Source organism: Salvelinus alpinus, chromosome 10 (assembly GCF_045679555.1).
Source record: "Salvelinus alpinus chromosome 10, SLU_Salpinus.1, whole genome shotgun sequence".
In the NCBI taxonomy this organism is placed as follows: domain Eukaryota; kingdom Metazoa; phylum Chordata; class Actinopteri; order Salmoniformes; family Salmonidae; genus Salvelinus; species Salvelinus alpinus.
The window spans coordinates 6,673,371-6,689,493 of NC_092095.1; the positions used below are offsets into that span (position 1 = coordinate 6,673,371).

Below are 16,123 nucleotides of genomic sequence, written 5' to 3' on the forward strand. Positions count from 1 at the left end.
GTGAAATGGATAAACAAAAAAATTGAAGTAAACATTAAAAAGTGAACAGTAAATATGGTACTCACACAAGTTTGAAAAGAATAAAGACATTTCAAATGTCATATTATGTCTATATACCGTGTTGTAACGAGGACCAGCTTGCTTAGGGGGCTCTTCTCCAGGTTCATTTCTCTGTAGGTGATGTCTTTGTTATGGAAGGTTTGGGTGTCGCTTCCTTTTAGGTGGTTGTGGAAAGAAATGTGTATGATTTTTGCCAATTTTAATAGCAGACTTGTGTAATGTTGTGTAATGTTGTATTTTTTTTCCCCAACGCCGCTTTCCATCAACTTGTATAGCAGACCCTCAAGCCAAATGGAGTATTTTTTTAAGTCAACAAAGCATGAGAAGACTTTGCCTTTCAAATCAAATCAAATGTATTTGTCACATGCGCTGAAATACAACAGGTATGGAACTTACAGGGAAATGGTTACTTACAAGGCCTTAACCAACAAAGCAGTTTTAAGAAAATACCCCCCCAAAAAGTAAGAGATAAGAAAAACAAATAATTAAAGAGCAGCAGTAAATAACAATAGTGGGGCTATATACAGGGGGTACCGGTACAGAGTCAATGTGGAGGCTATATACAGAGGGTACCGGTACCGAGTCAATGTGGAGGCTATATACAGGGGGTACCGGTACAGAGTCAATGTGGAGGCTATATACAGGGGGTACCGGTACAGAGTCAATGTGGAGGCTATATACAGGGGGTACCGGTACAGAGTCAATGTGGAGACTATATACAGGGGGTACCGGTACAGAGTCAATGTGGAGGCTATATACAGGGTGTTACGGTACAGAGTCAATGTGGAGGCTATATACAGGGGGTACCGGTACAGAGTCAATGTGGAGGCTATATACAGGGGGGTACCGGTACAGAGTCAGTGTCAATATAACACCAGTATTGAGGTAATTATGTACACACACATGCAGGTAGGGTTACTAAATTGCCAAAGGGGTGGGTGCAAATAGTCATCTCCATCATGTCAGCGTGGCAATTTGATTAGCTGTTCAGGAGTCTTATGGCTTGGGGGTAGAAGCTTTTTAGAAGCCTCTTGGACCTAGACTTGGAGCTCTGGTACCGCTTGCCGTGTGGTAGCAGAGAGAACAGTCTATGACTAGGGTGGCTGGAGTCTTTGACAATTTTTAGGTCCTTCCTCTGACACCGCCTGGTATAGAGGTCCTGGATGGTAAGAAGCTTGTCCCCAGTGATGTACTGGGCCGTACGCACTACCCTCTGTAGTGCCTTGCAGTCGGAGGCCGAGCAGTTGCCATACCAGGCAGTGATGCAACCCGTCAGGATGCTCTCGATGGTGCAGCTGTAAAACCTTTTGAGGATCTGAAGACCCATGCCAAATATTTTCAGTCTCCTGAAGTGGAATAGGTTTTGTCATGCCTTCTTCACGACTGTCTTGGTGTGCTTCGACCATGTTAGTTTGTTGTTGATGTGGACGCCAAGGAACTTGAAGCTCTCAACCAGCTCCACTGCAGCCCCGTCGATGAGAATGGGGGCGTGCTCGGTCCTCCTTTTCCTGTAGTCCTTAGTCTTGATCATGTTGAGGGAGAGGTTGTTGTCCTGGCACCACCCGGCCAGGTCTCTGACCTCCTCCCTATAGGCTGTCTAATCATTGTCGGTGATCAGGCCTACCACTGTTGTGTCAGCAGCAAACCTAATGATGGTGTTGGAGTTGTGCCTGGCCATGCAGTCATGAGTGAACAGAGAGTACAGGAGGGGACTGAGCACATACCACTGAGGGGCCCCGTGTTGAGGATCAGCGTGGTGGATGTGTTCTTACCTACCCTCACCACCTGGGGGCGGCCCGTCAGGAAGTCTAGGATCCAGTTGCAGAGGGGGGTGTTTAGTCCCAGGGTCCTTAGCTTAGTGATGAGCTTTGAGGGCACTATGGTGTTGAACGCTGAGCTGTAGTCAATGAATAGCATTCTCACGTAGGTGTTCCTTTTGTCCAAGTGGGAAAGGGCAGTGTGGAGTGCAATAGAGAATGCATCATCTGTGGATCTGTTGGTACGGTATGCAAATTGGAGTGGGTCTAGGGTTTCTGGGATAATGGTGTTGAGTTGAACCATGACCAGCCTTTCAAAGCATTTAATGGTTAATGACGTGAGTGCTACGGGTCGGTAGTTATTTAGGCAGGTTACCTTAGTGTTTCTTGGGCACAGAGACTGTGATGGTCTGCTTGAAACATGTTGGTATTACAGACTCAGACAGGGAGAGGTTGAAATGTCAGTGAAGACACTTGCCAGTTGGTCAGAGCATGCTCGCAGTACACGTTCTGGTTATCCATCTGGCCCTGCAGCCCGATGGCATTGCGGCCTACTCCTCAATGCCATCAGAAGAATCTCGGAACATTTTTCAGTCTGTGATAGCAAAACAATCCTGTAGTTTAGCATCTGCTTCTTCTGACCACTTTTTTATATACCGAGTCACTGGTGCTTCCTGCTTTAATTTTTGCTTGTAAGCGGGAATCAGGAGGATAGAGTTAAGGTCAGATTTTCCAAATGGAGGGCGAGGGAGAGCTTTGTACGTGTCTCTGTGTGTGGAGTAAAGGTGGTCTAGAGGTTTTTTTCCCTCTGGTTGTACAGTACATCACATAACTCACCTGGTTATACAGTACATCACTTATCCAGTCCATGCCTGGTCTAACTCACCTGGTTGCACATTTAACATGCTGATAGAAATTAGGTAAAACTGATTTAAGATTCATTAAAGTCCCCGGCCAATAGGAGCGCCGCCTCTGGATGAGCGTTTTCCTGTTTGCTTACGGCCGTATACAGTTAATTTAATGCGGTTTTAGTTCCAACCTCACTTTGTGGTGGAATGTAGACAGCTACGAGAAATACATGTGAAAACTCTCTAGGTAGATCGTGTGGTCTACTGCTTATCATGAGGCGAGCAAAACTTTGAGACTTCCTTAGATATCTTGCACCAGCTGTTGTTTACATAAATGCACAGGCCCCCGCCCCGTGTCTTACCAGCTGTTGTTCACATACAGTAAATGCACAGGCCCCTGCCCGTGTCTTACCAGAGGCTGCTGTTCTGTCTTGCCGATAAAACTCGCTGAACTGGAGGTTCTTGATGTCGTCGTCAGCCACGACTCGGTGAAACACAGTTTTTAATGGTGGTAGGATGTATGTGCTTTCAGTTCGTCCCATTTATTTTACAGCGATTGAACGTTAGCTAGCAGAACGGAGGGCAAGGGCAGATTAGCTACTTGTCACCTGATCCTCGCAAGGCACCCAGATCTTTTGCCTCAATCTCAATTTCCTTCTCCAGCGAATCACAGAGATCGGGGCCTATTCAGGCATCTGCAGTATATCCCTCGCATCATTGAAGAAGAACTCCTCGTCCATTTTGAGGTGTTTTAATTAAGGTGTTTTGTTTTCATTTGTTTGTCATTTAGGGTGAATAAGTGATCTGTCGTATGGTAATTTGGTAACAAGCCAATTCAAAGCCAATTCGACATTTGCTCAGTACATTGTTTGCACTGAGTAAATGTAGAAGTCTGCTGTTAATTATAATGTAGAGAATTTTCCCAAGGTTGCTGTTGACTCATTTCCCACGGTAGTTATTGGGGTCAAATTTGTCTCCACTTTTGTGGTTCGGGGTGTCCTGGGCTCCAAATATTAGGGAAGATGTCAGAGTTAAGGATGATGTTAAAGAGTTTTAGTTTAGCCAATTGGAATTTGTGGTCTGTATATTTTATTATTTCATGTAGGATACCATCAACACCACAGGCCTTTTTGGGTTGGAGGGTTTGTATTTTGTCCTGTAGTTCATTCAAGGTAATTGGAGAATCCAGTGGGTTCTGGTAGTCTTTATTAATAGTTGATTCAAAGATTTGTATTTGATCATGTATATGTTTTTGCTGTTTGTTATTTGTTAAAGAGCCAAAAAGACTGGAGAAGTGGTTTATCCATTCATCTCCATTTTGGATAGATACATCTTTGTGTTGTAGTTTGTTTAGTGTTTTCCAATTTTCCCAGAAGTGGTTAGATTCTATGGATTCCTCAATTACTTTGAGCTGTTTTCTGACGTGCTGTTCCTTCTTTTTCCGTAGTGTATTTCTGTGTTGTTTTAATTATTCACCATAGTGAAGGCGTAGACTCAGGTTTTCTGGGTCTCTATGTTTTTGGTTGGAAAGGTTTCTCAATTTCTTTCTTAGGTTTTTATATTCTTCATCAAATAATTTGTCATTGTTGTTCATTTTCTTAGATTGTCTAATTGCAATTTTTAGATTTGATAGGGAAGCTGAGAGGTCAAATACAGTCTTAGGCTTTATACTGCCAAGTTTACACCTTCACTATTACAGTGAAGGTGTAAAGGTGAAGGTTAGGTGGGGTGAAGGTGAAAGTGGGGTGGCATGGGAGCCTAGTGGTTAGAGTGTTTGACTAGTAACTGTAAAGGTTGCAAGATCAAATCCCCGAGCTGACAAGGTAACAATCTGTTGTTCTGAACATGGCAGTTAACCCACTGTTCCTAGGCCATCATTGAAAATAAGAATATGTTCTGAACTGACTTACCTAGTTAAATAAAAAAATTACAGTGAAATGTTTTGTCCAGGAAGTTGTCTTAATGGGATTGAATTTGTTGTAGCCTAGTTGTTTTTTGGTAGGTTTCCACACTACATTCCTTCCATCTATAGCATTTCTAAATTTTACTCAGTTCCTTTGGCTTTGATGCCTCATGATTGAGTATTGCTCTGTTCAAGTAGACTATGATTTAGCTGTGATCTGATAGGGGTGTCAGTGGGCTGACTGTGAACGCTCTGAGAGACTCTGGGTTGAGGTCAGTGATAAAGTAGTCTACAGTGCTACTGCCAAGAGATGAGCTATAGGTGTACCTACCATAGGAGTCCCCTCGAAGCCTACCATTGACTATGTACAGACCCAGCCTGCGACAGAACTGCAGAAGTTGTGACCCATTTTTGTTGGTTGTTTTGTCATAGTTGTGTTTAGGGGGGTATATTTTGAAGGGAATACTGTCACCTCCAGGTAAGTGTTTGTCCCCCTGTGTGCTGAGGGTGTCAGGTTCTTGTCCAGTTCTGGCATGTAGGTCGCCACAGACTAGTACATGTCCCTGGGCCTGGAAATTAATGATATCCCCCTCCAGGATGGAGAAGCTGTCTTCATTAAAGTTTGGGGATTCTAGTGGGGGGATATACAGTAGATAGCACACATGAGGCCATTTTTCTCTGTTGACATAATTTCCTTATTAATTTCTAGCCAAACGTAAAATGTTCCTGTTTTGAATAATTGCATAGGTCTCCTCTATATCAAATTAGCCTACCCTCTGAGTCTCTTCTCTGTTTCTACTCGGATCACAAGTTATTTGTACTGAATCATAATGACAGTCTCTCTATCTATCTTTCTTCTCTCTTTTCTGCAGGAAAATAATTGGTCCCCTTGTCACTCGTCACGGCAAGTTGTGGTCCAACTTCTGGGGAGCGTTGAGTCTGGACGGTTACTACGCCCGTTCCGAAGACTACATCGACATCGTGCAGAGCAAGCGTGTGTAAGTCTCCTCAACCAATGGGGTCGGGTTCTTCCTATAAACCATCACTCCTGTATATCAACATTCTGGGTGATTTGTAAAAGTAGGTGTATTACTCACTCACTGATCTGTTTCATGGAAGCCACAGTGCCACAATAATATGCCTTTAAACCGTGAAAGCTAACCTAGATAGTGTACTAGGTTGTCAGGGCCTGGGTTTATGGGTTACTAGTTAGTGTACTAGGTTGTCAGGGCCAGGGTTTATGGGTTACTAGTTAGTGTACTAGGTTGTCATAGCCTGGGTTTATGGGTTACTAGTTAGTGTACTAGGTTGTCAGGGCCTGGGTTTATGGGTTACTAGTTAGTTTACTAGGTTGTCGTAGCCTGAGTTTATGGGTTACAAGTTAGTTTACTAGGTTGTCGTAGCCTGGGTTTATGGGTTACTAGTTAGTGTACTAGGTTGTCGTAGCCTGGGTTTATGGGTTACTAGTTAGTGTACTAGGTTGTCGTAGCCTGGGTTTATGGGTTACTAGTTAGTGTACTAGGTTGTCGTAGCCTGGGTTTATGGGTTACTAGTTAGTTTACTAGGTTGTCGTAGCCTGAGTTTATGGGTTACTAGTTAGTGTACTAGGTTGTCAGGGCCAGGGTTTATGGGTTACTAGTTAGTGTACTAGGTCATTAGGGCCAGGGTTTATGGGTTACTAGTTAGTGTACTAGTTTGTCGTAGCCTGGGTTTATGGGTTACTAGTTAGTTTACTAGGTTGTCAGGGCCTGGGTTTATGGGTTACTAGTTAGTTTACTAGGTTGTCGTAGCCTGAGTTTATGGGTTACTAGTTAGTTTACTAGGTTGTCGTAGCCTGGGTTTATGGGTTACTAGTTAGTGTACTAGGTTGTCGTAGCCTGGGTTTATGGGTTACTAGTTAGTTTACTAGGTTGTCGTAGCCTGAGTTTATGGGTTACTAGTTAGTTTACTAGGTTGTCATAGCCTGGGTTTATGGGTTACTAGTTAGTGTACTAGGTTGTCATAGCCTGAGTTTATGGGTTACTAGTTAGTTTACTAGGTTGTCATAGCCTGAGTTTATGGGTTACTAGTTAGTTTACTAGGTTGCCATAGCCTGAGTTTATGGGTTACTAGTTAGTTTACTAGGTTGTCGTAGCCTGGGTTTATGGGTTACTAGTTAGTGTACTAGGTTGTCGTAGCCTGGGTTTATGGGTTACTAGTTAGTGTACTAGATAGTGTACTAGGTTGTCAGGGTGTATGGATTATGTGAGTGAATGGTTGTGTGTAAAATAAACCATAAAGGATCTGGTTTAGGAAGACCTCTCTTCCTTAACCAATCCTCTCTTCCTTAACCAATCCTCTCTTCCTAAACCAGTCCTCTCTTCCTAAACCAGACCTCTGTCTTCCTAAACCAGACCTCTGTCTTCCTAAACCAGACCTCTCTCTTCCTTAACCAATCCTCTCTTCTTAAACCAGGCCTCTGTCTTCCTTAACCAATCCTCTCTTCTTAAACCAGACCTCTGTCTTCCTAAACCAGACCTCTGTCTTCCTAAACCAGACCTCCGTCTTCCTAAACCAGACCTCTGTCTTCCTAAACCAGACCTCTGTCTTCCTAAACCAGACCTCTGTCTTCCTAAACCAGACCTCTGTCTTCCTAAACCAGACCTCTGTCTTCCTAAACCAGACCTCTGTCTTCCTAAACCAGACCTCTGTCTTCTTAAACCAGACCTCTGTCTTCTTAAACCAGTCCTCTGTCTTCCTAAACCAGACCTCTGTCTTCCTAAACCAGACCTCTGTCTTCCTAAACCAGACCTCTGTCTTCCTAAACCAGACCTCTGTCTTCCTAAACCAGACCTCTGTCTTCCTAAACCAGACCTCTGTCTTCCTAAACCAGACCTCTGTCTTCCTAAACCAGACCTCTGTCTTCCTAAACCAGACCTCTGTCTTCCTAAACCAGACCTCTGTCTTCCTAAACCAGACCTCTTTCTTCTTAAACCAGACCTCTGTCTTCCTAAACCAGACCTCTGTCTTCCTAAACCAGACCTCTGTCTTCCTAAACCAGACCTCTGTCTTCCTAAACCAGACCTCTGTCTTCCTAAACCAGACCTCTGTCTTCCTAAACCAGACCTCTGTCTTCCTAAACCAGACCTCTGTCTTCCTAAACCAGACCTCTGTCTTCCTAAACCAGACCTCTGTCTTCTTAAACCAGACCTCTGTCTTCTTAAACCAGACCTCTGTCTTCCTAAACCAGACCTCTGTCTTCCTAAACCAGACCTCGGTCTTCCTAAACCAGACCTCTGTCTTCCTAAACCAGACCTCTGTCTTCCTAAACCAGACCTCTGTCTTCCTAAACCAGACCTCTGTCTTCCTAAACCAGACCTCTGTCTTCCTAAACCAGACCTCTGTCTTCTTAAACCAGACCTCTGTCTTCTTAAACCAGACCTCTGTCTTCCTAAACCAGACCTCTGTCTTCCTAAACCAGACCTCTGTCTTCCTAAACCAGACCTCTGTCTTCCTAAACCAGACCTCTGTCTTCCTAAACCAGACCTCTGTCTTCCTAAACCAGACCTCTCTCTTCCTAACCAGGAGAGTGATCATATTCCAGACCATGACATGTTGAATATAATGAAAAATATGTATTGCAGCTCATTAATATGAATTATTGTCAGCACTAAAACTAAACCCTCTCTTTCTATCTCTGGTCTCTATCTTTCGCTCTTCCTCTCTCTGCTCTCTCTTTCTCTCTGGTCTCTCTCTCTATATATATTTTTCTCAATCCATCTCTCTCTCTTTCATTCAATCCAATTCAAAAGGCTTTATTGGCATGGGAAACATATGTTAACATTGCCAAATCAAGTGAAATAGGCAAGAAACAAAAGGGAATTAAACAATAAAAAATCTCTCTCTCTCTCTCTCTCTCTCTCTCTCTCTCTCTCTCTCTCTCTCTCTCTCTCTCTCACTCTGTCTCTCTCGCTCTTTTCTCAGGAGTGTATGGAACATTCCCTACATGGCTCATATATACTTGATAAAGGGAGAGGTCCTGAGAAACCAGCTGAAGGACAGGAACCATTTTGTTTTGGAGAAACTGGATCCTGACATGGCTCTGTGCAGACACGCTAGAGAACTGGTAAAACCACTCAGGTTATCTAGTTAGCGGCTCCTGAATCGACTATACTACTCTGTTTAGAATATGAGAGTATACAGGTCATCTGGTTGATATACGATTTTCTTCAGCCTCCTGAGCCTTCTTCACCACACTGTCTGTGTGGGTGGACCAATTCTGATTGTCAGTGATATGTACACCGAGGAACATAAAACTTTCCACCTTCTCCACTGCGGTCCTGTCAATGTGGATAGGGGGGCGTGCTCCCTCTGCTGTTTCCTGAAGACCATGATCATCTCCTTTGTTTTGTTGACGTTGAGGGATGAGGTTATTTTCCTGCCACCACTCTCCCAGGGCCCTCACCTCCTCCCTGTAGGCCGTCTCGTCATTATTGGTAATCAAGCTTACTACTGTTGTGTGGTCTGCAAACTTGATGATTGAGTTAGAGGCGTGCGTGGCCACGCAGTCATGGGTGAACAGGGAGTACAGGCGGGGGCTGAGAACGCACCCCAGTGTTGAGAGATGTTGTTTCCTACCTTCACCACCTGGGGGCGGCCCGTCAGGAAGTCCAGTACCCAGGTGCACAGGGCGGGGTTCAGACCCAGGGCCTCCAGCTTAATGATGAGTTTGGAGGTACTATGGTGTTGAAGGCTGAGCTGTAGTCAATGAACAGCATTCTTACATAGGTATTCCTCTTGTCCAGGTGGGATAGGGCAGTGTGCAGTGTGATGGCGAATACATCGTCTGTGGATCTATTGGGGCGGTAAGCAAATTGAAGTGGGTCTAGGGTATCAGGTAAGGTGGAAGGGATATGATCCTTAACTAGTCTCTCAAAGCACTTCATGATGACAGAAGTGAGTGCTATGGGGCGATAGTCATTTAGTTCAGTTACCTTTGCCTTCTTGGGTACAGGAACAATGGTGGCCATCTTGAAGCAAGTGGGGGACAGCAGACTGGGAGAGATTGAATATACCAACCAGATGTCCTGTATATGTTAGGGTATATTAGGTTATGTTGGGTTATGTTATATTAGTTAATGATACTTTTGTTATGTTATGTTAGTTCATGTTTATATTTGTTTATTTTAGTTCAGGTTAGGTCATGTTATGTTGTGTTAGGTTATGCTATGTTATGTTAGATTATGTTATGTTAGATTATGTAACATTTATTCTAGGTTGTGTTAGGTTATGTTACGCCATGTTAGTTATTGATAGTTTTTGTTAGGTTATGTTCGTTTATGTTTGTTAGTTTGTGTTAGATTAGGTTAGGTTATGTTACTTTATGTTAGGTGATGTAATGGTAGGTTATATTACTTTATGTTACTTTATGTTAGGTTATGTTCGGCCATGTTAGTGAATGATAGTTTATGTTAGTTTATATTAGGTTATGTTAGTTTATATTAGTTTATGTTAGTTTATGTTAGGTTATGTTACTTTATGTTAGGTTATGTTCGGCTATGTTAGTGAATGGTAGTTTATGTTAGTTTATATTATTTTATGTTAGTTTATGTTAGTTTATGTTAGTTTATGTTAGTTTATGTTAGGTCATGTTAGTTTATGTTAGGTTATGTTAGGTTATGTTAGTTTATGTTAGGTTATGTTAGGTTATGTTATGTTAGTTTATGTTAGGTTATGTTAGTTTATGTTAGGTTAGTTTATGTTAGGTTATGTTAGTTTATGTTATGTTATGTTAAGTTAGGTTATGTTTATGTTAGGTTATGTTAGGTTATGTTAGGTTATGTTAGGTTATGTTAGTTTATGTTAGGTTATGTTATGTTAGTTTATGTTAGGTTATGTTTATGTTAGGTTATGTTAGGTTATGTTAGGTTATGTTTATGTTAGGTTATGTTATGTTAGTTTATGTTAGGTTATGTTAGTTTATGTTAGGTTATGTTTATGTTAGGTTATGTTAGGTTATGTTAGGTTATGTTAGGTTATGTTTATGTTAGGTTATGTTAGGTTATGTTAGGTTATGTTATGTTAGGTTATGTTATGTTAGGTTATGTTTATCTCATATCAACCAAATGTTCTGTATATTTTAGTTGATGTTAGTTTTTAGTTGATGACCATCTGCTGTGGTATCCTGTATCCAGTCTGTCTCCATGTGTTGTCTGTCTGACCTTAAGGCATGATCTCCAGCGTCTTTGATGCGTGCAGGGCTCTCTGTTCCACTGGTCCCATCATTTTACACCTCCTTTCCTCCTCCTCCTCCTCCTCCTCCTCCTCCTCCTCCTCCTCCTCTTCTGCTCGTCTGTGTCATGTGACCATGTCCAAACAATTGAAATGTCTGGCTGACTTCCAAACCTTGTGTTTTTTTTTTTTTACTTCCTTTGTCCTTGTAGACTTTGAACTAGTCTATCTAGTCTGTCTGTCCAGCTGAGCTTTATGGCATCCCGTCACGTGTCACCCCATGCTAACTCGTACTACCATGGAGCTCTGCTACATCACTTCACTCTGTCCCAGCATGCACCACTTACTGAGATAATGACCTCCAAAACATTCAGAGGGAATCTTGGTCTTCCTGCAACGCAGCGGGATCATCTCCTTCCCATGCCTCCTCCTCCTGTATGTTACGTCTTACCTACATATCTATCAAGCTCTCTGTCTGACGAAACGTACCGTTACAACATTTACATGGTGATTTTCCTCCCTTTTAGACCAATCACAGAGAAAGAGACTCCCCCAACCCAGAAACATTCCACATGCTCAGAGTTCCAAAGGTTTTTAACTGCTTTCATTCTATTTGGTGTCAATATCAATTTACAATGTAGGTTTACAATGTAGGTTTACAATGTAGGTTTACAATGGGTTTACAATGGGTTTACAATGGGTTTACAACGTGGGTTTACAACGTAGGTTTACAACGTAGGTTTACAACGTAGGTTTACAACGTAGGTTTACAACGTAGGTTTACAACGTAGGTTTACAATGTAGGTTTACAACGTAGGTTTACAACGTAGGTTTACAACGTAGGTTTACAATGTAGGTTTACCTATAACGTAGGTTTACAATGTAGGTTTACAACGTAGGTTTACAACGTAGGTTTACAACGTAGGTTTACCTATAACGTAGGTTTACAATGTAGGTTTACCTATAACGTAGGTTTACAATGTAGGTTTACAATGTAGGTTTACAACGTAGGTTTACCTATAACGTAGGTTTACAATGTAGGTTTACCTATAACGTAGGTTTACAATGTAGGTTTACAATGTAGGTTTACAATGTAGGTTTACAACGTAGGTTTACCTATAACGTAGGTTTACAATGTAGGTTTACCTATAACGTAGGTTTACAATGTAGGTTTACAACGTAGGTTTACAATGTAGGTTTACAACGTAGGTTTACAACGTAGGTTTACAACGTAGGTTTACAATGTAGGTTTACAACGTAGGTTTACAATGTAGGTTTACCTATAACGTAGGTTTACAATGTAGGTTTACAACGTAGGTTTACAACGTAGGTTTACAACGTAGGTTTACCTATAACGTAGGTTTACAATGTAGGTTTACCTATAACGTAGGTTTACAATGTAGGTTTACAATGTAGGTTTACAACGTAGGTTTACCTATAACGTAGGTTTACAATGTAGGTTTACCTATAACGTAGGTTTACAATGTAGGTTTACAATGTAGGTTTACAACGTAGGTTTACAACGTAGGTTTACAACGTAGGTTTACAACGTAGGTTTACAATGTAGGTTTACAACGTAGGTTTACAACGTAGGTTTACAACGTAGGTTTACAATGTAGGTTTACAACGTAGGTTTACAACGTAGGTTTACAACGTAGGTTTACAATGTAGGTTTACCTATAACGTAGGTTTACAATGTAGGTTTACAACGTAGGTTTACAACGTAGGTTTACCTATAACGTAGGTTTACAATGTAGGTTTACCTATAACGTAGGTTTACAATGTAGGTTTACAATGTAGGTTTACAACGTAGGTTTACCTATAACGTAGGTTTACAATGTAGGTTTACCTATAACGTAGGTTTACAATGTAGGTTTACAACGTAGGTTTACAACGTAGGTTTACAACGTAGGTTTACAACGTAGGTTTACAACGTAGGTTTACAACGTAGGTTTACAATGTAGGTTTACAACGTAGGTTTACAACGTAGGTTTACAACGTAGGTTTACAACGTAGGTTTACAACGTAGGTTTACAATGTAGGTTTACAACGTAGGTTTACAACGTAGGTTTACAACGTAGGTTTACAATGTAGGTTTACCTATAACGTAGGTTTACAATGTAGGTTTACAACGTAGGTTTACAACGTAGGTTTACAACGTAGGTTTACCTATAACGTAGGTTTACAATGTAGGTTTACCTATAACGTAGGTTTACAATGTAGGTTTACAATGTAGGTTTACAACGTAGGTTTACCTATAACGTAGGTTTACAATGTAGGTTTACCTATAACGTAGGTTTACAATGTAGGTTTACAATGTAGGTTTACAACGTAGGTTTACCTATAACGTAGGTTTACAATGTAGGTTTACCTATAACGTAGGTTTACAATGTAGGTTTACAACGTAGGTTTACAATGTAGGTTTACAACGTAGGTTTACAACGTAGGTTTACAACGTAGGTTTACAATGTAGGTTTACAACGTAGGTTTACAATGTAGGTTTACCTATAACGTAGGTTTACAATGTAGGTTTACAACGTAGGTTTACAACGTAGGTTTACAACGTAGGTTTACCTATAACGTAGGTTTACAATGTAGGTTTACCTATAACGTAGGTTTACAATGTAGGTTTACAATGTAGGTTTACAACGTAGGTTTACCTATAACGTAGGTTTACAATGTAGGTTTACCTATAACGTAGGTTTACAATGTAGGTTTACAACGTAGGTTTACAACGTAGGTTTACAACGTAGGTTTACAACGTAGGTTTACAATGTAGGTTTACAACGTAGGTTTACAACGTAGGTTTACAACGTAGGTTTACAATGTAGGTTTACAACGTAGGTTTACAACGTAGGTTTACAACGTAGGTTTACAACGTAGGTTTACAATGTAGGTTTACAACGTAGGTTTACAACGTAGGTTTACAACGTAGGTTTACCTATAACGTAGGTTTACAATGTAGGTTTACCTATAACGTAGGTTTACAATGTAGGTTTACAATGTAGGTTTACAACGTAGGTTTACCTATAACGTAGGTTTACAATGTAGGTTTACCTATAACGTAGGTTTAAAATGTAGGTTTACAATGTAGGTTTACAACGTAGGTTTACCTATAACGTAGGTTTACAATGTAGGTTTACCTATAACGTAGGTTTACAATGTAGGTTTACAACGTAGGTTTACAATGTAGGTTTACAACGTAGGTTTACAACGTAGGTTTACAACGTAGGTTTACAATGTAGGTTTACAACGTAGGTTTACAATGTAGGTTTACCTATAACGTAGGTTTACAATGTAGGTTTACAACGTAGGTTTACAACGTAGGTTTACAACATAGGTTTACCTATAACGTAGGTTTACAATGTAGGTTTACCTATAACGTAGGTTTACAATGTAGGTTTACAATGTAGGTTTACAACGTAGGTTTACCTATAACGTAGGTTTACAATGTAGGTTTACCTATAACGTAGGTTTACAATGTAGGTTTACAATGTAGGTTTACAACGTAGGTTTACCTATAACGTAGGTTTACAATGTAGGTTTACCTATAACGTAGGTTTACAATGTAGGTTTACAACGTAGGTTTACAATGTAGGTTTACAACGTAGGTTTACCTATAACGTAGGTTTACAATGTAGGTTTACCTATAACGTAGGTTTACAATGTAGGTTTACAATGTAGGTTTACCTATAACGTAGGTTTACAATGTAGGTTTACCTATAACGTAGGTTTACAATGTAGGTTTACCTATAACGTAGGTTTACAATGTAGGTTTACCTATAACGTAGGTTTACAATGTAGGTTTACCTATAACGTAGGTTTACAATGTAGGTTTACCTATAACGTAGGTTTACAATGTAGGTTTACCTATAACGTAGGTTTACAATGTAGGTTTACCTATAACGTAGGTTTACAATGTAGGTTTACCTATAACGTAGGTTTACAATGTAGGTTTACCTATAACGTAGGTTTACAATGTAGGTTTACCTATAACGTAGGTTTACAATGTAGGTTTACCTATAACGTAGGTTTACAATGTAGGTTTACCTATAACGTAGGTTTACAATGTAGGTTTACCTATAACGTAGGTTTACAATGTAGGTTTACCTATAACGTAGTTTTACAATGTAGGTTTACCTATAACGTAGGTTTACAATGTAGGTTTACCTATAACGTAGGTTTACAATGTAGGTTTACCTATAACGTAGGTTTACAATGTAGGTTTACCTATAACGTAGGTTTACAATGTATGTTTACCATGTAGGTTTACAATGTCCAACCAATGTTGGTATATGTCCAACACTGGTAGGAAACCATTTGGTATTTTTTTTTAATGATTTCAACCACCCTACGAAATTGAGGAATCAGTACCTGAATTCTTATGACCATGTTTTCCCGTCAGAGCATTACCAGATCAAACCTTACAGATCTGTTTCTGTGATAAATGATCATATGAACGTAAAAACATCGAATCGTCTCTAGAGACGACTTTCAGGATGTCTGCCAAGGCCTCTTAGAGGAGCTCTGCCAAACCAATAGAGATAAAGCCGTCTATCTCTCAGGCCTAAGCCTTTGGAAATCGATGTTGACCTATCTGTCGTGACTGAGGTTAGATACACAGGAAACACCTGGTTTTGATCATATCTTTTATCGACAATCCATTTGAAAGCTTTTGTGGTGCAGTCCCTTCAGTGCCGCAAGGAGTATTTAGAAGGAGGAATAACGATCGGATCCGTCCGTGATATCCATAGTAATGTAGCTATAGTAATGTAGCTATAGTAATGTAGCTATAGTAATGTAGCTATAGTAATGTAGCTATAGTAACGGAGCTATAGTAACGGAGCTATAGTAACGGAGCTATAGTAACGGAGCTATAGTAACGGAGCTATAGTAACGGAGCTATAGTAACGGAGCTATAGTAACGGAGCTATAGTAACAGAGCTATAGTAACGGAGCTATATTCACGGAGCTATAGTAACAGAGCTATAGTAACGGAGCTATAGTAACGGAGCTATAGTAACAGAGCTATAGTAACGGAGCTATATTCACGGAGCTATAGTAACAGAGCTATAGTAACGGAGCTATAGTAACGGAGCTATAGTAACGGAGCTATAGTAACAGAGCTATAGTAACAGAGCTATAGTAACAGAGCTATAGTAACGGAGCTATAGTAACGGAGCTATAGTAACAGAGCTATAGTAACAGAGCTATAGTAACAGAGCTATAGTAACGGAGCTATAGTAACAGAGCTATAGTAACGGAGCTATAGTAACAGAGCTATAGTAACGGAGCTATATTCACGGAGCTATAGTAACGGAGCTATAGTAACAGAGCTATAGTAA

The 16,123-nt window shown here is 40.7% G+C and overlaps 1 protein-coding gene across 3 annotated transcripts in view; it reads left to right on the forward strand.

Moving 5' to 3' along the window:
* Nucleotides 1-16,123, forward strand: part of LOC139531471 (procollagen-lysine,2-oxoglutarate 5-dioxygenase 2-like) — a 175,314-nt gene that overhangs the window by 146,739 nt on the left and 12,452 nt on the right. For 2 of the 3 annotated variants that reach the window (XM_071327947.1, XM_071327946.1), the window contains exons 12-13: nucleotides 5,441-5,566; nucleotides 8,532-8,673. In XM_071327947.1, the coding sequence (XP_071184048.1) occupies nucleotides 5,441-5,566; nucleotides 8,532-8,673 (268 nt within the window). Of the gene's footprint in view, nucleotides 1-5,440; nucleotides 5,567-8,531; nucleotides 8,674-11,305; nucleotides 11,369-16,123 lie in introns of all 3 variants that reach the window. The other variant, XM_071327945.1, reaches the window with a different exon arrangement.